The sequence below is a fragment of the Falco peregrinus genome, chromosome Z, assembly GCF_023634155.1.
Source record: "Falco peregrinus isolate bFalPer1 chromosome Z, bFalPer1.pri, whole genome shotgun sequence".
NCBI classification, from domain to species: Eukaryota; Metazoa; Chordata; class Aves; order Falconiformes; family Falconidae; genus Falco; species Falco peregrinus.
In genome coordinates, this window is record NC_073739.1 from 81090944 (window position 1) to 81113479 (window position 22536).

At 40.2% G+C, this 22536-nt stretch overlaps 1 protein-coding gene across 1 annotated transcript in view; it reads right to left on the reverse strand.

The window, feature by feature from the left end:
• Positions 1-22536, reverse strand: part of EPG5 (ectopic P-granules 5 autophagy tethering factor) — a 59289-nt gene that overhangs the window by 24291 nt on the left and 12462 nt on the right. Inside the window, exons 9-26 of the mRNA XM_005231955.4 lie at positions 21929-22079; positions 20849-21004; positions 20332-20489; positions 16219-16373; positions 15522-15662; positions 15144-15308; positions 13811-13930; positions 11989-12248; positions 10246-10386; positions 9374-9518; positions 8329-8526; positions 7217-7327; positions 6356-6475; positions 4634-4800; positions 4207-4434; positions 2273-2396; positions 1253-1394; positions 34-205 (exon numbers count right to left, since the gene is read on the reverse strand). Of these exons, the coding sequence (XP_005232012.2) occupies positions 34-205; positions 1253-1394; positions 2273-2396; positions 4207-4434; positions 4634-4800; positions 6356-6475; positions 7217-7327; positions 8329-8526; positions 9374-9518; positions 10246-10386; positions 11989-12248; positions 13811-13930; positions 15144-15308; positions 15522-15662; positions 16219-16373; positions 20332-20489; positions 20849-21004; positions 21929-22079 (2854 nt within the window). The remainder of the gene's footprint in view (positions 1-33; positions 206-1252; positions 1395-2272; positions 2397-4206; positions 4435-4633; positions 4801-6355; positions 6476-7216; positions 7328-8328; positions 8527-9373; positions 9519-10245; positions 10387-11988; positions 12249-13810; positions 13931-15143; positions 15309-15521; positions 15663-16218; positions 16374-20331; positions 20490-20848; positions 21005-21928; positions 22080-22536) is intronic.

The following is a 22536-nucleotide window of genomic DNA, read 5'->3' on the forward strand; positions in this document are numbered from 1 at the left end:
TAGTGAGGCAGAAGGAAAACAGTTATGTCTTACTTGGCATGTTGCTGCAAGATGTTAAGGTCCATGCGCATGAGCTGAATTGCTTCCTTCTGACTTACTAGACTGGCAGAGGAAATAACTGGCACAGGAGTTTTCATCGTCTGGAGCGGAAGAGGGGGCTTGGGAGTATCAAACTTCTTCAAATGATTTATTATCCTCTCCTTGGCTAGAAGGGAAAGCAGAAGCAATTTCTGTCAATAATGAAAGTTTATGAGAAAAAAAAATTCTGCATGAAACATTTTTAGCAGCAGATAAATATTTCTCAGGATAAAAAAAGTCACTTAACTAATCTTCCTATTTCTGCTGACAAAGTTTATTTCACACAGCTGATTTTTGTGACCAGCTCCATCACACAAACATTAGGATGCAAGGCCCCACTGCTTTCTTTGTTTCCCCTCAGCCACTCCTACCTTCTACCAATCCAATTTTCTTCTTATCACCACATTTATACCCTCCATCTGACAGAGGCTCCCACACCCACTCTAAACCAAATTCATCTTCCTTTCCCTGCAATTCATCCTCATCTCTAGTCATGTCAGCTCCAGTTTCTCCCCAAAGCATGGCCTCTCTCCTCCTGCTGATTCACACTCAGTTCCTTTGCCCAAGCAGTGCCAACACATAGGAAACTATTCCAATTTCCTTCTGTTCCCTCCCTCCCCTTTTTTAATCAGTCCTCAGAAAAATCCAATCTCTCCATATCCTTAATATTCCTAATTAATATCCCTACCACAACTATTATCCCCTTCTGTGCTAGAACAAACGCTTTCACAATGCCAGAATTCCAGGGAAATGTATTGGGAATAACAGCAAAACAAAAAAATCCACACAAATGAGAGAACCTTTCTGTTTTCAGTCACAGTAGTTTTTGCCTTTGCTTACAGCTGTTTACCTAAACTTTGCAAAAATTCAGCCTGTCTGGAGCATGCTCTGTGCAGAGGAATCTTTAGGGTGCTCACCCACAAAGCTCTACGTACAACATGTCCTGCTGTTCTATGATGTGGCAAACTAAGCCAAAATCATCAATGCTAGCTTCTCGCGTGAGCATCTTAGTGAGAACACCACTGAAACTTCATGGAAATACTACACCCATGGAAAACAGACTATGTTATCATCTTTATTCCCAGACATCATTAGGTTCCTGAAGAAAACAGGGCTTTAACATGCTAATCATTCTTTCTGGCCCAGTTTCACTAACAATATTCTTATCTCTTACCTAAAAAAGGGTTGGTGAAATCTGTTCGCCCTGTAGAAATACAGATTGTATGTGATTCAAGCTGAACTCGAAACCAAAGCTTTAGAGCTTCCTGAAACTCATGGTGTATGAGTTCAACATTGACATACTCCATCCACAAATCCTGAAGCACAAAAGAATTACATTATCATTCCCATTTTAGTCAGTACCATATACTATACATCCATTCCAGTAGCTGGGGAACTCAAATAAGCACATAAAAGTAGACCCTGCAGGTTTAAGTCATAGGGAAATTACTAGGTAAAAAAAAAGTATACTGAAGAGCTGCAGAATTACTATCACATATACAGATAAGCTACTGAAAAGTATTCGTGACAGAAGAAATCTGACAAGCACATACGGCATAGTTTCTAACAAATAAGAGAGAAAGGGTACAGATGATTAAAACAGATGAAACAAAGATAGTCCAAACATAGTGGCATGATTAACTGTAGTCAGGCTAAAGCAGGCTGCCATCTCCAGTAGTCACATACACTGAAGGAATAAAAACTAAGCAGGCATGAGGAAACGCCCTTTCAAAATCTCCCCTCTCACAGGGGTTTAATTATACTAACTCTTTGGGCTTACTGCACAGAGTACTACACACTTCTCACTCATTCGCTTATATTTGAACCTGACACATTACAGACTACCAGTATGAGATTTCAGTTTCCAGTCTTTTGGCATTTAAAGTTCAAACTTCAGTAAAATTTTCTTAGAATATAGCAAGAATTACAGAAGAGTACAGAATAAGTACTGTGTTCTCATTAAGACATGCAAAAAATCTACTCACTATTTCTCAATATGTTTCTCAAATATAAAGGCAGGCGGTTTGGGACTGCACAGGATTTTTAGGAAAAAAATTAGAGCTGTGAAGATATCGTACATGCTGTATGCATATTAAAGACCAGTGACACCAAGTCTCTCACTACTTTAGAGGACCCATTTTAACAAGAGACATGAATTTTGGATCCCAGATTGCCAGTGCCCTTAGCACTTCACCTGTTGATTCTGCATGACTTTAGCCAGTCTATGTGCATCATACTGCTTCGGTAAAGAAGGAATGTATGTGTCTCCTTCCTGGAAACTCTCTTCTTCCAACCACAGAATAAAAGTGTTACAAAGCCTAAGAAGAAAACAAAAAAGGAAAAACACACAACAATGTGAACTTCATCTGCAGAGCAAGTATTACACAGCAGTCTCATTCTGGGGTTCAGAGTTAAGGCAATAAATAATGCCACTGGGTGACAAGGCTCAAAACGTAGGTGTTTCAGACGCCTTGTGACTAGCAAGTCAGCAAGTGTCAAAGACCATCAGTGGAAAGAAGTTATTTAGAAAAACATGAGGGGCAATAACAAAGAACATCAGGACAAATTCTGAAAAGGAAAACATTTGTGCAAGTTAGCACACGATGCAGGACTGGAATAGTCTCTCATGTCAGGGAATCTCAACCTCAACCCCATTCAAAAGACCAAAAGAAAAATCAGTACATTTGAGCAAGTCTGGCTTCCCACCCCATGACTTCTCTAGAGTTTCTGCTACAAAAGGCCAAACCTGAGCTGAGTTACATCTTTTAGTTTCCCTTCAGACTAATTCATGGCTAGGTGATTCTCATTTCCTTCTCTGTTAACACTGTACTTTAATATAAATATACCTCTTTTTTCAACTGGCATTGTTCTACTGAGTGGTACCCTTTCTATGATCATACCATTCAAGCCTTCCTGACAAGAACTAGAATGCCACTATATCTTCACACTGTGGTATTAAATACCACTAGCAAACTGCTGTTTTCTGTATAGTGTCATTAGTGAAAAAAATGGAAGTAGTCTAGTTCCAGGAGTCAGACGTCATGAACTCTACGAATATTTTCCCTCCTGTCTAGGTGGTCATTAAACTTCCCAAGCATAATATTTACTTGGCTGTAGAACAGTCTGGTTTTATGTTGGAGTGGGGAACTCCTTTGAAATGAAAGATTGACAATATTAATCAAGTTTCACCCAGTGAGCATCTCTGGGTAATTTTTCCACAAATGACCAGGGAGGATGTATGATGTCCCTTGTTTGTTTGTACAGCGCCTACTGATTGCTGGGGTGGGAAGAACTTAAGCTCAGAACCCATGCGCCCAAACCCTCTGAATGAAGGACTCTTTTCGAAGAATCCTTTCAACTAGTTTCTGGGAATATGTAGATACTGTAATACTGCAAACATTTAAGGTAGACTTGTCAGACCAAAAGCCTCCGCGTAACAGAATCACGGACTTCTGAAAAGCATAGTGACAGTTTCAGTGTGCATGAAATACGAAGCTCTTAAGTTATCACCCCTTACACAAGTAAGCGCTCACCAGCTGCGTCGCGGTGACCATGCCCATCTCCTCAGTCTATTCCAAGACAAGGAAACAGTTTTGGGCTAACATTTTGGTTAAGCTTTGGTATCACTTTCTAGCTGGCATAGAGACCACTTGTCACAACTCAACTTTAACATGTTAACGGGGTAAGCCACACCAATGGACTCGTGTGTTGAAGTCCCCAGTAAACTCCCTGATGAAGTAATCTTACTAAGACATAAATTTAGACCCTGGTTTGTAACAAACAGGTGTATACACACAAAGGAGCATTTCACACTTATAGCTAATGATGTACATACTCACCAGGCATGTCTAAACAACAAGTATTTTACCATCATGGGAATATAATTAACTAAAAAGCAAAGCTCTCTCCTAAGGGGAGCAACAACTCTATCAACAATGTTTTATTTTTAGCAGTAAAATCATCACCCTCTCAAACAAAACAAGTTGTGTCAACAGTCGAACGGATTTGACCCCAGCTATGCATGTAACAACTGCCTGCGGTACATCCAGGTCAGCCAAGCTTTGCATCTCCCACAGCTAAGGCTGTGCTTTAGTAGTTAGTAAGACTGAACCGGGCAGACTTTTTTACCTGACAAGTTCCTTATGCAGTTCTGGTGAAGTCAGGTAATCTGGTGAGCAGCTTGCCTTCTCTGGTGATCTGTCACTGCCCTCTGCGGGACTCTCCACTCTTAGTGCTTTACTGGCAGCATGGTGGAAGTCTGCTACCTCTGTTAAGCGCTGCTTCATTTCATTTAGTAAGTTAACATGAGTTGCACTCTGGAAAAAACGTCTTCCAATACAGCCATCTACAGGTAATCTAAAAATTAACAAAAAAGCACAACAAAGCCTTGTTGCAAGTGTCAAATGAGCATCTCTGCAAATAAATCCATTCTGTAAAGCAGCTGCTGGTACCCACTGCTTTCAGCTGCAGCCTTAGTGTGAAGCACTTAATCTCACCTGCAGTGCAAACTTACTAGTGCTTGCTAATGTACTAGAACCCTTATGATCACACTCACCCATACTGCGGTCCTGGTCGGTGAAGGTAAAGGAAGAAGAACTTCTGCCAGATTAGCGGCATGAGAGGGTGATCAGCGGGGGTAGCAAGGGCCTGGTGAGCCCAGCGGTAAATCATCAGCCTCTGAAGGGAAGGCACAATGGGCAGCTTCAGCTGGGTCTGTGCTTTCTGCAGAAAGAACATTTTCAGACAAGTGTTCTGCTGCAGTTCCCTGTAACAGATTCTCACAGGTTAACTTAACAGATTAACACAACTACAAAGAAGAAAACTTCAGAAACATTAGAGGCCTTAGAGGAAGAGCTGCCCAGCTCATGGTTATGCTGGACAGCTGTTAGACAGCAGTGCTACACCTCTGATGCTTAAAAAAGTGTGACACTTCTGCGAGGCAAGGCCAACATATGGACCATTGGTATTAACTACAGTTAATTGCCATTCTCCCTCACAGAGTTAAGGTGTTCCTGATTGACATCACTGGTCTTGTGGGAGTCTGAGAACAAAGCAGCAACAGCAAAGCACACTGCATGTTCCAACCAGCAAAAAATAAGTCTTAAGCCATATGAGAACACAGAATTCTATAGTGTTACTTTTAGCTTTTTCCAAGACTACATTACATACAGCCCTAGTGAAAAATCTAAAACATAAAAAAGTAATGTGAAGAAAGAATACATAAGGAAAAAAACTTCCTTTTGCAAAAGCAGACAAAGGCAAAGCAATGTATGAGCAGCAGCATGCCATGTTAGCAACACAGAACACTACTCCAACAGACCCACTAAATCATTAAGAAGTCACACACCAAGCTTCCACAGATTGTGCCTGAAGCAGGGGAACAAGAGGCTTTTCCAAGTTCCCAGGTCTCAGCACAGACCCTGGCAGTACCTCAGTCCCCTCACTAGACCTCTAGAACCCTCAGCACCCTCTCCCACACACTAACCACATACCATCTCATTGTTTTCCAGCTAAATGAAGGCGTACAAGCCAAGGCAAAAACATTCTCCAGACTAGCCTCCAAGGATGCAAGACATTACCAGTCTGGACACAGCCCAGGCAAACCTATTTCCATAGAGCTTCCAGACCACCTTCCTCATTAAAACATACTGTAACAGCTGCGATGAAGGATTGGCCAAAAGTTACACTTAGACTCTAGACATCTTTGGTTTCCACTTGCTTCATTCCAGAATTTCTAACTGAATTTGGGCAAAGAACCTAGAAAATGCTGCAGCATGGCTTAAAACACACCCGACTAAGTGCCTTTTTAAGAGAGAGACCTAAGTAGTTCCGAAAGCCTTGAAAAATAATTCAGCAAATACAGAGAAAAGTCCAGTCTTCTGCAAAATTTAAATGATCTTAGAATGTTCTTCGAAATGTAGGCACATTTTCCCAGCGGTAAATTAAGAGTATCTGCATTGTCTCAGTGGTATAAAATCCACTGAAGACAGTGAGGCATTCAGATGACCCAGAAAATCATACAAGAGCACTAACTAGTGAAGTTTTCTGTAAATAATGATATATTAAAGAAGATATTTGCACAGTAGTTTCAAAATGTTCAACTCAAAATGTAAAGGAAAACTACCCTAAGGTATACTTTCTCCTGGAAAGCCAGATAAAGCAGTAGTTATGCTTTTATCCTGGGTTAGAAAAACTATGTAAGATCAAAATCAAACAATACAAGAGAACACTTCTCCAGTAGTTCTCTCCAACAAAAGCGGATGAACAGTTCTCTCACCTTCAAAGCTTGATCAGGAGTTAAAGCATTAACAACCAGCTCCCACTCCACAACTCTGCGAAGCTGTGAATCTTCTTCAAATATTGACTCCATATTTAACACCATCCATGAAAACCAGACCTGTGCAACACAGTAACAACAGAAACACTGATAAAGTGACAAGGGTAGGATCAAGAAGCTTGCTGTTTTCTTAAGAGGAATATGTCTTTGCCAGATTCTCGTTACCAAGCTGCAAAAGAAGCCCATACCACACACAAAAACCAGTTTCCTTCTTATCTACTTTAAAAATTCTCCTTTGTATTTTGTAAAATCTTGGGAAAGGAGGAGGAAACCATAGAGTTCTGGAGGTAACAGCCTACTCAAACCCAGTAAAATAAGATCTCCTCTCTCCGACCTGGCACTACACATCTGCAGTTGAAGTACTGCAGGTTTTTTTCCTTTTTACTCAAATGAGGAACTTTCTTAAGCAGACAGAAAGCAACTAGTATTCAAAATATTTATCAGAGACTGATCTAATAGAAAGTCAGGCTTCATGTACTTTCTCTCATTAAACATACTGAGAACAATTGAAGATTAAAAAAATCTGAACTAACAAATCCTATTATATAAATTCTTGGACACAGATCAGACAAACTCTCTGTGCAAAATGTCCATGTTCCCCTTAGTGTAATAAAGGCACAGCATTCTGTTCAGCTACATTAGGATTTTATCACAAGAAAACACACAAACACTGGGATAGGAAGGAAGAGGGAACAAGAGAAAATCTGCAAAAACCTGCCAAAGCAGGAAAACAAAAGCCACCTAGACACCTGTTTATTGCTTATCCCAGGGCTGTTCATACATCATCATTGTGCCACTTACCTGTGAGGAATTGGCATTGCCCTCAACAAAGGAAGGAGTCACATTGCTTGCCACGATCCAGCTGACAAGCGAAGACAGCAGACCTTTGTCACAATGATAGCCCAAAGCATTCTGCATGGAAACAGAAAACATTTGGGGGATGATTTACAAGCTACAGGTATGTCACTCAGCCTTCACCCAGGTTCCTTTCTGCCTCGTGTTGCTACTTCCCAACTTTAGCTCAGCCAGCTAGCACTGAAATGCCTGCTTATAGATTGTTACAGTGACAGTGTTGGTCTTTTCAGGAGAAGAAGCTCTGTTTTTGTGCTAAACACGCTATCAAACATTTGAAATGCTAAAACCAGAAAATACTGCAGAAGAATGGCTGCAGAAGCATGGCTTTAGAATCTCTGAAGACCTGCACAATCCAGGCCTGGTATCAGAATAGGCCTGCAATCAGAATTGTGCTGAAGTTGCTGTGCTGAAGGTAACAAGAAAGGTAGCCTTGAGCTACTCTTGAATCCTGAGACCAAGTCATTATGTTGTGCCAACAGGCCGTGGCTGTAACGAGCTACAGCTGCTGGGAAAGCAGGTGCAGGGCCAAGAGAGATAGGGACCGTATGGGAAAACAGGGAGTAACAAACTACAAGGCTGAAGCACAGCAACACAATTAGCTACATGGATAGAATGCTTATTTCAGTCATGATAATTAGGGGTGTGAGAACCGCGCACGTTTAGAGACTACTAACCAATTCTATTTCTGCTTTACGAATATGCATGTGTATCGGTTCTATGTGAGTAGTGTTAGAAACTAATAAAGTTGAGCAGGATGCGTAACTCATATTGAGCGTCTTCTTGACTCCAGCGAACCCTTCTTCCAACAAAATACTACGATAGAACTCATATGAATGAAACCTGTGTTCCAAATAGGTTTTAATAATAATGATTATTGAAATATCAGACATTTCATTACTCTTGGACCTACTCAGAAAGAGATCAGAAAACCCCATTATCACTCAGCATCACGAATGTTCTTGTTACATTTCAGGAAGATACATTCACACCAAAATTAGAATGAGTAACAGAACTGATTATTTATTCAATAGCCAGACCAATATACCACACCCATTTACCTTATGTTGTTGGTAAAGCAGCTTTTGTATACAGTCCTCCTGACTGTACTGAAAAGCAGCTTTACACAAGTCATCCAGCAAGAAGAGTGTTGCCTGGTCCCTGTGCCACAGCTGCTGGCTGGTGAGGAGCTGAGCCCAGAACTCCAGTACTGCAGCCGGCCCCACTCCATTTGGCTGGTCACTTAGGAAAATGTGCGTCTGCCAAATTGAACGGTAAAATTACTCAAGAGACTGCAGCTTCAATTGAAGTTTAAGAATTTATTGGTAAGTGTTTAACTTGCACAAGGCTATGGGCTTATCCTTTAAATAAATAATTCATAATAATGCTCTCTACACCCATGTAAAAACAGCCTTGTCATCTCCAAACTCCAAACTTTTGCAGATTCTGCAGCCTGGAGAGCCGAGCATCTTGCGCAATCAGCAAACACAGATGCAAAAGTTGTAAGCGGGACCCCTGTGACCTGCAGACATAAATGGCACCTATTTCTGTAGCACAGCCTGATGTTCTTGCAAAAGGACTTCCCAGAGCAGGTCAGTTTTCCTTTAGTCCTTAACCCTGTCTAACATTAGCAGGCCTTGACTCTTGACCTCTTTGCAATTAGCAAAAAATACTACTATTCCTTAACATAGGAACATTTTATCATACCCCAGCCATAAATTAATGGACAAAAGCAAAGCTTTCAAACATTAATGTATCTGTTGCATTCCTCAACTAACACAAGCAAGAAAGTAGCACTGCATATCAACATTCCCTTTTTAGGCAGTTTTGACCAGGCATTAGAAAATAAGTTTTCCAAGAAGCCTGGAAAGCACATATTGTTGTTACATCCAGTGTCACAAGAGTTGCCAGATTTAGGCAAGTTTAAGCAGAAGTATTTCAGGAAAACAAATCCAACTATTCATGCTTGATGAAGGGTATTCTGTGGCTGCAGAAAAGCCAGATTCAGCATTCTTGCTAAGCTTAAACGCTAACTCAGTCAAAAAAGCCTACCTGTTTTTAAAAGAAAACTTTGCCCCCCCCCCCATTTTTGTATGGTCTTCTTACCTGTATCATACTACTGAGCAGCTTAACATTTTCTCCATAGCTCACTCCTGTCAAGTGCTGTGTAACTTTGTGGGTAACCTGCAGGGTCATGCCTTGAGGGACTCCACTATCCAGATGAAGGAACAGTCGGACATAAGATAAAAACCTAGGGATGTCAACAAATTAAAGTAATTCTAAAATTTCTCCTACTGTGTAATAGAAAGCAAGCCTGCTTCTAGAATATTTAAAACCAGCTCAGCAGCACTGGTGACACCAATACACAAGGTCTTTAATTCACAGCCATACTGTAGATTTAATTACTTCATTTTAACCAATTTATAGGCACAGTGTGAGTAGTTCATGGCAGACTAATTCATGGCAGCTCATCCGGACTGAATACAACTCTTGATCAACATCAGCACCCAAATCTAGCCCGAGAGTTGTTTGGGAGACTGGCAGGTGGTTCAAGTCAAAATCCCCCAGAGACCACACTATTAATTGACCACAACAGAGAGCTGAGGTCCAGCGCCTGAGAAAGCTCCCAGCCGTTGCCCAACTTACCCAGTAGACAAGCAGGCAATACCATTTTACTGTGTCACTTTCTCACCCATCTAAACACAACAACTACTTGCAAATACAGTTGTCTGAAGACCACTTCTGTGACACAGCATCAGCGACAATTGTACATATGATGTCAGGACACACTTCCACTACTTCCTCAGCCAGAGTCAACATCAAAATATAACTCTGCAAGGAAACCAGATGTACTCCCCCATCATGTATCACATTCTCACTGGATGCAAAATCCAGAACGAAGCCTGACAAGTTTAACAGTTAAGATTAACTTTCATTGTTCTTTATCCATAAATGTATTAGGAACATATAATGCTTACTGTTCATTCTTCAGGAGGTAATACTGGCAAGAGTAAAATAAGGGTAAAATTTTATCCAGCACATGGACCACTGTTCTCAGATATCTAGACTGGACAAGCACACCCAACAGACGGATCCCTTCAGCGCAGAACTTCTCAACACTGTAAAGACAAAATAAGAAAGAAAGAAAGAAAACCACAATGACTATCAGTAGAAAGGGAAATAGGGTGTTGATTTTTATGTGAACTGAGATGCAAAGACATCCATATCTTTACACTTAATCTTTGAAATCCTAAACAGCTAAATACAGAGTTCTTTCTTCAGCTGTAGGAGTCATTCAATTGCTGACAGATTTGGTAAGTATTTGCTAACCTTCTGAGAGTTTGTGTCCTGTCTTCCAAAAATTACTGAAAATGAGGGTCTTCATCAAGTTTCAATCAATTTAAAGCTCAGTATTATTGCTTAACCTGGCCAATGAGCCTCCCTCTCCAGACAAAGCAAGAACCTAGAGAAGGAGTTTCCTATTTTCTAGCTTTGACATGTCATCAGGACAGATGATGCTCTGGACATCTTTCTTATCTAGACAGAGCTCAAAGGGTTTCCTTACAGTAGGTACTTAGCCATCTGCAGTCAGCTGAGATGAATCCTACCTTCACTGTCCAGAAAAATCACCACGACAACTTAGTTGTGCTCTGCATCAAGTTTTGCTAAATGAGAAGGGTTGCATGCTAGGAAAAGATGTAAAAAAATTAATCCTATGTCTATTCTGAGATCATGAAAATGAAATATTGTATTGTCACCAGCACAGAGTGCATGGCTTGGTTCTCCTGCACATTAACATAACTGACCTCACACTTCTGCATGTGGTAAATATTAGTCAGTGTTGCAGAGTGGCAGGGGGGAACCACTAAAAAAACCCAACACCCATAACATTTGCTTTCCATGCTCAAAGTCATGTAAAAATTCCTACTCTCAAACTACAATACCTTTGTATCAGCCTCAAACTACTCTAGTGTTTTGAAGAAGCACCTATGGATCTATGGCACAACCTTAGCATCAAGCAATGGCTTGGGGAAGGAGAAAAAAGCCAAGACAGTTTCTCATTAAAGCATAACGCAACATCACATGCAGCAAATAATTCTGTGAAAAGTTTTAATAGAGAAGAGATAATTAAAAAGATCAGATTCAGGGAAAATAGACCTGGGAGAGACCGATTAACCTATCCATGGCTCTGCACCTTAATCAACTAGTACATTTGATTAAGTTCAAAAGCCCTACCTACAAACCAGCTTAAAACACTGGAAAAGCCTGTGTTGGAACACAGTCAGGACTAGGAGGTTCAGTATTAAGGTTATAAAGCTCTCTATCATTACAAGCATAAGTTGTTTTCCCTCCTCACTATGTTCTGAATGCTCTGCTGCATCCCTGCTTAAAGAAGTTACCTGTAGAACAATCCTCTCAATAAGTGTGGTTAAAGGTTATTCCTGTCCGTAGCAGTCACACTAAACCCTCAGTTTCAATTTTATTTCTAATGACTATTTTGACCCTAACATGCAGAAGGCAAAAAACAGTATTAGCAAGTCAAAGGAAAAGGCATGTTGCTTGCAACTACAGTCCCTGAAAGACTGCTCAACCCCTTGCATCAGAAGTCCTTTATTCTTTAAACATGCATAAATCCATTAATAACCCTCAATTCATCGTTACGTATGCTGCTCAACCACTGGGGCCGTCCATCCAAGGCAAACACGAAAAAGCACACTTACCTGTGACCTAGCGTGGTCATTGCCAGAGCCAGATAACAGCCAATAGGGATGTCTGCTTTAACAGCCTTCAGGAGAGGGTGAAGCACGACCGACTCAGTCATGTCGAGCACATTGTCAGACGCAAGGACTGCAAGCCAGCCGTGCTTCATGCTGCAGTCATTTCTGTGAAGCTTTAACCTCAAAATCAAACCCCATGCCCACTGATTAAAGGAAGTCTCTGGTGTTTCTCCATATCGAACAATGCTGGCTAAGTAGGAGACCTGGAACAAAGCAACAGGAACAGAAATGAGAGGAAGCACAACCATACCACAGCACATCTAGGATTTGGGTCAGCTTGGATGAGTTTCCTCTTCTATCACAACACCGTGACACGAGATCAGAGCAACAGTAGTCGATTTTCAGACACACCATGTAGCACCACCAATTAAGTTTATCAAGTCTATGTTTCTATGGCCTTCATTTCCACCTCACCACCACCACCCCAATCTCTTCTGGTAAAGGCTATCAATTTATACTGTTTGCCTGAAGTTTTCCAAGCTAGATACTGGTCTCAGATTAAATTTTATTTTTATGAAATTTATGAAACGAAAGTGCCACACTCAACCTTCAGTAAAGTTTAAGACTGCTATCAAAGGAAAAATAAAAAACTATATAGACAAAAATAACATCTGTCAATAAAAAGCCTAAAATCCGTCAGCCTCTCCTTAGGAAGACTGTGATGTGGACAGCAGTCTCTGCACTACGTACACGTGTCCATTGCAGTGAAGATCCTCTCTAGATCAGAAGGAATTATAAATCTCTGGGAAAAAATATTGTATATGCTCTGACAGACAGTGTAAATTGCAGAGCCGGGGGGGGACAATTAAGATATTTCATCCTCTCCGAGCAGTGGTACAAGAACCTAAGCATTATTTTCTCTCAAGTTAAGAGTTACAAGCTTATGCAAGTCAGGACAGAATCACAATACATAATACAAGTGCCAATCAAGGCTGAGACAGGCTTAAAAAAACCCATCTAGCTGGCACAAGACAACAAACCATGATTAGGTAGTGCAGAGAAGCAAGTCAAAAAAGAGCAGAGACAATAAGGAACATGCAGAGTGTTGGAAGAAAAGACTGGGGGAAAAAGCACAGGGGAGGAGGGGAGGAGAAAGCACTGTACAAGAAATACTGAAAAAACAAAGCATGGCACAATGCTAAAAGCTCTGAAAAAATAAACAGAAGATTGAATATCCAAATATGGGATTTTTAATTTTGATCCTTCTATTCTTCCATTCCCCTCCTGTAACTTGGAGCCATACTCTCTTCAGGCACCAGTGTGCAGTAAAATCAATATAATAAATGTCTGTAGGGTGTTCAAGTAACACAGCACTGATCACTGCTGAAAAGTTCCTAAAGAGATTAATACTGGAGTCTTCAAATAAGGTAAGCCTAAGAGCTGGAGACACAGGAAGGATGTCTCTTATGTTCACCAGTAATAATAAGCAGTCTTTCATTAAGCAAGTACTGGCCAACTCTGCATGAGTAAAGGATGCTTTGGAAGAACAGCTGGCAACTATGCAACTACAGGCTGGACAATAATGCAAACCTACAAGAGGGTCAAATTTAAAATGTCTATTTCTCATATAGATGTTCAATATAAGTCTAACATTATGTTTCAAATAGCTCTGTGGGTACAGGAATACTAAGAGTTGATATGTTCTAGTAGTATCAAGATAGCATAGCTTTTAAAAAGTAAAAAAAAAAAAAGGGGGCTTGGCCTGCAGTTTTTCCTGTCTCTCAGTGTCAATAAACTAAACTCTGTAGCTCTGAAGGAGGAATACCTGTTTTATGCTTTCAGAAAGCAGCCCAGTATATGGCTTCTGGGAGAGATATTTCTGGTATGCTTCCAGGACCATCAATGCAACTTCAGAATGGACAGCTGCATCCAGATGAAGAGCATCCTGTTAAAAAGAAGAATCGCATCACAAAACTTTGCCTCATTTAAAAGGTCTCTACATTACTGAGTTGCACTACAGAGAAATAAATCTTAATTTGAACAGCCAGAAAAACATTAAATATGATAATACCTAGGCAAAATCTTGGCCGGTAAGAAAAGTTTTAGCCCACCATTGAAAACTAATGAGCTCAGACCGGGCAATACAGAGCTCAACAGTTAGATTACTTCCAGAAAAGGATGACCATAATGACTTCTCAAGTGCATTTTCTGAATTTATAGCAATCAACCCCAAGATCCATAGCTGGCATTTTAAATTAGATAGTACAGACACTGGAAATCTTGCCCTCAAAAACAAAATAAAACCAAAAAAATATATTACGGGGGGTTTTGGTATCAAAACACAGTAATTCTTCTTACCAGCTGCCACGTTAAAGGACTATTTTTCCCCATATCAAAGGGTACAGACATGACAGTCATTGCACAGCAAAGACCTCACAGCTCATTTTCCCTACCATTCCTTTATTTTCACATGTCATCAAGAAAGAGGGAGAAAAAGTGAGGCAATCTTCATGAACAAGGATCAAGCACAGCAAAGACTTCAGTACAACCAATAGCACAGATTACAATGCTAAAACGGATCACTGAACTCAGGCAACAGGATTTCCCCCCCCCCAATCTATTTCTGTTTCTCTCTGAAAAAGCATTCACCCTCCACTGGTTCCTGAACTGATGGAGCTCTTAACCGACTATGGAGTATTTTCCAGTCATTTAAATAATGTTCAGAGCCTTGAAACCTCTAATTTAAATCACTAGTTGTCTTGTATTGTAAAACACATAACTGGATACCAGCCTGCAAACTACAGTCACACCAGTCTCATACACACTTCTTGAAGGACTTTTTGCAGCCACAGATACCTTAACCAAGTGACTATAAAAAAAATTGTCCCGTCAGCTGTTTCCTCTTGCTCAGAGAGGAAACTCCTGCTTAAACACCACTTTTAATCTCATCTGCAGCAACACAAGAAACCAACACAAGCAAATCCTCAGGCAAAATGCTGCAAAGTTACAGTGAAGCTCCCATCCTACGCCATCAAGTGCACAGCCACCACATAAAAGCACATAATTGACTGTTTTCAAATTCAATTATAGTCCCAGTTCAGTAAAACTTTTGCTCTGAAAGCCAGACCAGGTTCAGGCCTCCTGTTTTTAATACGTACATGCTCACCGAATCCCCAGTTTAGCCCTTCCAGGATAATGCAGGCTAGTTTATTCTCCACTGTTGTTAGAGTGTAATTTAACAACCAGTCACGAATCAGTGCTATCTCAGATGAAGTAGGCTTCCACAGATACAATGGCAGTTCCTTAAACAAATATAAAGAGACCTTTGAAGACAGAAAACAAAAAGGCTAATCAATACTCAGTATGGAACAATAATCACCATTATGCCCTTCTATCTTTAAGAGTGATAAAAAAACCACAAACATGGAGAGATCTTTAACAATCCATCCATGTCAAGCTGTATCTTATAACATAGCCTGTTATGGCCTTAAGTTTTAACTGGGCACCTGCTTTAAACAATGAACGTTAGCACTTACCATCCCAACTTTTTCAATGGTCTCTCTAACTCGATCCAGCAACACAGAAATAATCTGTGTGTGGAAGCTGGCAATTGCTCCCAAGAGTTCTCGACCAACTTTTGAAAACGTCTCTCTTGTGGAAAGGCTAACATAAGACACCTGAGAAGATGAGCAGTGAGAAGTTACTGGTTATGGCCGACTTTCACAGACACCACGATAAAACGTCTTTTGGAAAATACAGAATCAAATTGCTCTGGGTGATCGGATAAAGTTGATAAATGTCAGTATTAAAACTGAAACTGATTGCCCTAGAAGATATGGAAATTATTATGTCACAGTGCCAAAAACAAAGTCCAAAACTAAACATAGGAACAACACCAACACACACACAGAAACCTCCCAAAAAACTACACACTGCAACAGAAAACACACCACACAAGGAATTTCACAGCTACAAGCTAGACCTGCAGGAGAACAATAAAGTAAAATATTTTTGTTCATTTGTTTCATTCTGGCTTGGTCTACAGAAAAGCTGTTCTTTCTCCCAGAAAAAGATGCACTCCAGGATATTTTAACTTGGTACTAGATTATAAACCTCACAAGCAGCACTTTCTTAGTTCCAAAGTAGAAGCCATGAATGTTTCACATCTTCCCCTGTTAGAAGGAAAAAGGGCATACTCATCCTTTTCCTGAATGGACCAGTAATGTTACTCACCTCATATATCTCCAGAGCAACAATTTTGATAAAATCCTCATCAACATCATCCCGTTTGGTTTGTGCCATCTGAGCAAATGTGATGAGCAGATAAATTTCTTCTGAGCAGTTCATTGTTTTGAGATATTTTTCAAAATTTTCAAGGTGCTCTGGGTCTACAAAGAAGTCACATGAAAAAAACCATGATACAAGGAGTATTATAGAACATATATCATCAACATTTATACATTTATTCACAGTTCAATCCCAGAGCAGGAACCAGTGACAGAAGAATTATCACTGCAGGCTTGTAAATTAGTATCCTCTCTTCAGAAGTGGCTGGTACCAGCTGCTCTAAAATAAGGTGTAAGAAACACCGTAATATGCAGCAACGCCATACGATTCAGTAAATATGTTAGTAATTACTAATGAAAGCTAGGACTACTTCAAGAACAGCTGGAATTCAATTTTTAATATTGTTTTAAGTACACCATGCTTATTATCCACAGTAAAAACTGCCTGAATCTCTTTGCTTTTTAAAAAATGTTATGACAGTTTTGGTTTCCATTACATACTGGAGCAATTAATTCCACAGATTAAGCCCAAATTACATGAAAGGATTCTAGTTTTAATCAGCAGTCAAGACAAGATTAAAACTAAGTCCATCCAAGCACAGCTGAGAGGTTTTGATCAAGTTGAGAGACTCTGCCCATTCCACATACCATGATCTCAAGCAGCAATTAAACTGGGGAGATCACTATGACAATTACAAATAAAAATACTTCAAGCATCTAGCCCTGGGCCTAGATCATGTCCAAGAGTTACAAGGAAGGGTCAGCTTCATTTTCTCCGACTCAGTACAAAAAAAAAATCATTGAATGCACTTATTCAGAAAATACCTCTGAAAACAGAGAGCCAAAGTTGCGCAGGACAGGAAGGCTAAGAGATGCTTTCACTCAAATTCAAGGCAGGTTTACTCTTTAATTCCAATAGTGAGATACTGCCAAATGCAAATAAATATTTCATTCCTCAGGGTGGGGACAACAGGAAGGTAAAAGTACAAGGAAACCTGTAAAGGACTTAAAACATTTTTTTTCTCTTCCAAATAACTTGAAAGAGTCTGTGCAGCAAAAGCATTGAAAGTTGCATTTGAGCTGTAAAACAGTTTGGAGAGCGGTCTACTTCTGAAGCATAACATGCCAGTAAACACTGTTTACACCAATCTTACAGCAGCTGAATAAACCGAAAAAGCACTCATTGTGGCACTTAGCTACTTAATCTGCACAGGCACGTGCTCAGCGTGCTTGTGATTAAACACTTCCACTTAAGTTACATTCTATTTTAAGGGCTTTCGAGAATTTTGCAACTGTACTTCAACCCGAGCTCAGATTTGTACAGCCAAAACATCTCATCAGTGTGGTACAGGATTGTGCAATTTACGTAGAGTTTTCCATACAGTCAAATAAACTACACTCCTGAAAGACACCATAGACAGACAGGGGATATCTCCCTTCACCAATACTACCTTCTATCTTTACAGCAGAAGCTACACAGCACTCTGAGTTTTGCTGTTGTCTGAGATTTTTTTTAAGGTAATGCACAAGGGAAAATAACCCAAAATATACCATTACTATATATAAAGGCATGGTAGAATGACCCAGAGGGTGGGGAAGGGGTAGGATACGCAAGTAACAAATGATGACCATGACAGCAATTGTATGATGAGCACCATGATGTGTGTGTCTGTGTTTCATTAGGCACAGACCAGCGAACAACAGAGAAGGTGGCTGGAGAAGAACAGAAGAGAAAAATGGGATCAGGTAAAGTGAAGGACAAAGTCCATAAGAGGAAGGAGGAGGGCTGGTGTCAGCTGCTGGGCACATGTGCATCAAGACCTTCTCTGCTGCAACTCACAGCTCTGCAGTCTCCCAGCTTCCTGCCTCAGCTGCACCTCCTCTTCATCACTGTACCTGGGGTCATCTGTGAGCTCCACACACTGCAGACCCCATGCCAACCTCAAACCCACAGCAAGCCATAGCCTCGACTGAAGGATGGGGACAAGGAAAAAGGGAAGAAGAGAGACTCTGCTTCACTGTGAAGTGATGTCATTGCCTAAATCCTATCTTCCCCACACAGTTGCTAGTGGAGCCAATGCCCTTCCTCCTCTGTGCATCTGATGACACTACAAGTTTAGAGAGACCCCAAGAATCAGTGGCTCCTCAAATTTGGTACTGGCAGTAAAGAAACCGTAACAAGAAATGTTGTTCAGCAGGTTCTCATTGCCAATTGCGATGGACGCAAAGACAAAACTGTTCATCCTACATTCATAAAACTTAAATATACATGCTCATACTCCCACAGGTATCAAACATCAAGAAGAAACTACTAAGTCATTGCTTGTCAGCAAAAACCACAGTAAGTTTACTAACATTTGGTCCACTCAAGAACACCTCAAGTAACCAGACTTCCCATATTTCCTCAGCGGGTTATATCTGGTAGTTCTCATAATCCAGAGGTTGTCCTAGTAAGTGTAGCTCCATCACTGTGCTCCATTTTATCATGCTATTTCTACTATCCCTTAAAAGTAATTACGCTCTCACTTCTATATACTCAAGTCTAAAGCTTCCATCTATTACCAAGGCTTGCTACCACCTGTAGATTCACCACTCAAAAATGCTCAAACAATCTGGGAAGGGAAACCAATAAAAAAAGGTTCTCTCCCAGGAGAAGGTTAATGTCATGGTCTTCTAAGGTATGATTACAAAAAATTAAGTCACCATTATGTTGGTGTCAGTCAAAAGAAGCTAATTCAGAAGATAAGACTGATTTCACTGAAAGAACGGTTGATATTCCCTGTCTAGACATTTGTGAGAAATACTATCATGCTGACATAATCCACTGAAGAGAATGAAGAGGAAAAAAATATCCTGCATCAGCATACCAGCAACTTTAAAACAAAAGATTAAAACATAAAAACAATTTGAAAAAATAATCAGTGTTTATTACTGTCAGACTGCAACCCACCATACATACACCACATACAGAGCTGCAATACACCATATTACATTCTCTTTGAGATACAGGAAAAATTTATTGCAATAACAAAAATAAGTCCTACTGAAACAGTGTAACTGTTACAGTTTTGGTTGGCAAGTATTAATCAGATCAGCACTTCATAAAGTGAATGTAGTTACCATCTTGGTATTTCTCTCCCACTCTGTGTAAATTGCCTTAAATATCAGCTGAGCTTGCACAGAGTCAAGACACTCAGTAACCCCTCAAGATCACCATTTTCTCCTGCTTCTCCATCAAAAGACTTAGTTGATGTGGTAACAGCTCTCCCTGAAGACAGCAAAGAGGCTGGGAAGTAGGGAGTTACTGCTTTGTTTACCCGTCTCCCTGTTAATCAAGTCTTGAAGTATTTTCCACAAAGGCAGCAGCAAAGGGTAAGTAGCATTCCAGCTCCTTCTAAATAACTGTTATAGCTGGTCACCACAGCCACAGTGGAGATCAACACAGGACAGAAGTCAAGAGGAAATAGGAAGAAAAGGTGGCATATAGGACAGGAAAAGCATCAAAAGAAGGCGTGAGATATGGGAAACATCTGTAGTTCTGGACAATAAGCAGATGTTCCCTAATGTAAGATAGTGAAGCCAAAACTAGCAAGTTTAGAGGCAAAAAATAAGGACTGTGGTATTTATAGAACTATCAACAGCTCACATAAAACCCAAAACCCTCAAAAAAACCTTAAACCAACCCTAAGCAATAGAGAGTTCTGCATTTTCAGATTTAAATCTCTCTCTCCAAATACTACCAAAGGTCCAGATAGGAGCTGATACAAGAATACACAAGATTTATCTACTGCATGGCATTCCTGCATCTCTGAGGCAGCCAGTAGCAGTCTCTGTCAGAGAAAACCAGAAGGCCAGCAGATCCAACAATTCCAGTTAACATGAGTGTTTGGGCAAACAAGTACTGGAAGATCATGAACTGCTCAAGACATTTCTAAGGCCCCTGGGCCAGTCATGCTGCTGAGGATGTATTTAACAATGAAACCTACAGAAAAAGTAAACTTGTAGCTGATGCAGCAGTAGCCAAATCAATAATAATTGGTTCCAAGTGTAGGAATTCTACCTTTGAGTCTTTGTTTGCAGTCAGCAGGATGCAGAGTAGAGCAGAGCTTTTCCAGGTGCTCGCTCTCCGCACAGTGCATGACAAAGAAGAGCCTCCAAAGCATGTTGCTGGATAAGGTTCCATAAGGCATCTCAGACATGAACAACCAGACTCCCAACCTGTTGGATTTGAAGAGGCAGAGAGAAGCAGTTTCACCCTGATAAATCCCAACATTTGAAAAGGAGACATATGCCCACATCTCTGCCACAGTAACAGAATCAGGAATTTGAGGATGTGTCTTAGCATCTTAAATTCTGAGGTAACCTCATTCTGAACTGGACAAGTCCTCAGAGCTTCTGTCAGATGCTAGAATTCAAGACATAATACCTCCCCATACTGATGCCACCAACGTGCTGAAAAATTGTGCGTAACGCAGCCTTGTTTAAACCATTAAGTATTTAAAGGCATTCCAAATCCCAGTTTCAAGTATCTAACTTCTCCAAGGTGAAGCCATTATCAGTCACATGGGACAGCCTACCTTTTCGCCTTCAGAACATGTAGAACAGCTCTAAAAAACAGCTCATCAAACTCCAGTTGCAATTTTTCCACAGAGTAGGGATGCATAACTGATCCATACTGTTTATTGTTGCTAATGTATTGGGCCCAGTGGTCACTCACATGACAAAGTGTCATCCTACACAGAAGAATAAGCAAGTTGAAGTAGTATGTCATCACCACATAAAAATACTGACAAGTACAACTAGATCAGAGTCTAATCACAAGACATGTGTTCAACCCTTTGTCCTCTGGTTTTCATACACTTCCAATTAAATAGCATGTCTAAAATTCCTGTGTTATCCTTCCTTGGTATTGCAAGCAAAGTGCATAATATTTTGTTACACCAAATTAGTTGGTGTATGAACTCTGGAGACTTAAGGTAATCCTACATGAAAGGGCAGTAAGTGCAAAAAGTTCATACAGGAATAGTTATACTGAGAAAGCTCCTGCTCTAATAACACAAACAAAAACACGGATTTTGTTTCTGATTTAACTCTATCCCCCCTTGAAAACACAATCATAGAAGCTATATAAAATGACAGCTAGAGATTTAAAAACAAAGAGCAACTTTCTGGTTTCAATTCAGTTTCCCTACTGCAACAATATGACAACTTTCAATGAGCAAATTAAAAATGCTAAAACAATTCCAGATAACAATGGAAAGTGCTAACACTCATTATAAATAGCGGTGATCTGAGATACTGTTTGTTGGATAAGCACATCCGTGATGGAAGTCAGCCTGGTGTTCCACAACTCATCCCATCTCCACTAAACCCACAGCACTTAGATTCTGCAGTTTCCCACTTCACAGGCAGCTTTAGAGTCAAGGACCCTGGGATTTCAGATACCCAGACTGGCTAACCCTAAACTGACCAACTCGCAGAGCAAAATCTACCCAAGAACTAAGTTTGGGTCTTTTGTTTTGTTTTGGCTGGTGGGGTTTGGGGGTTTTTTTTGTTTGGTGGTTGGACTTTTTTGTTCTTTTTTAGCAGCTCTGAACTTTAAACCTGACTGTGTGAAAAAAAAAATTAATCATATCACAGAGAATATATTCTCTTACTTGATCAGCTGACCAATTCGCTTCACAAACTGTCGGTACCGTGCTCTGTTAAATGTTTCTAACCCTGCAGACAGAAGTTCCACTAAGGAGTTCGCAAAAGCAAAAATCTTCATCATCTCCTGGGGAGTTGTTTTTTCAGGAAAATAAGCACCTAAGACAGAGACAGAAAAATAAGGCTCAAAAAGAATGTGTGAATTCTGGTTCTTCTTAAGTAACTTAACAAGCACTCAAAGCCACAATTCACCATATACTTGGCAATCAGTTCATTGATGCCAACTATATAGCAAAGCAAAATCTGTTTTGTTTATGAAATGAACAACCAATACTTGTTGAATACAAGAGTACAAATAAACTATACAGGTTAACAAGACCTCTAGCAAGCAATTATCTTCATGTACTTGTCCAGAAATAAAGAATGAATAAATGACTGGGGAAAAAAATCACAGTAACATTACAGCTAAGAGACAAAGGGGAAAAATTAGTTCTGAAAGCACATATGTGAGTACAACTACCGAACAGATGAAAACTAAGGGAAAGGACTCTAGCATTTTGCATCCTACCATTGCTACAGGTTTTTAAGTCATCCCATACACATGGTGTACACTTCC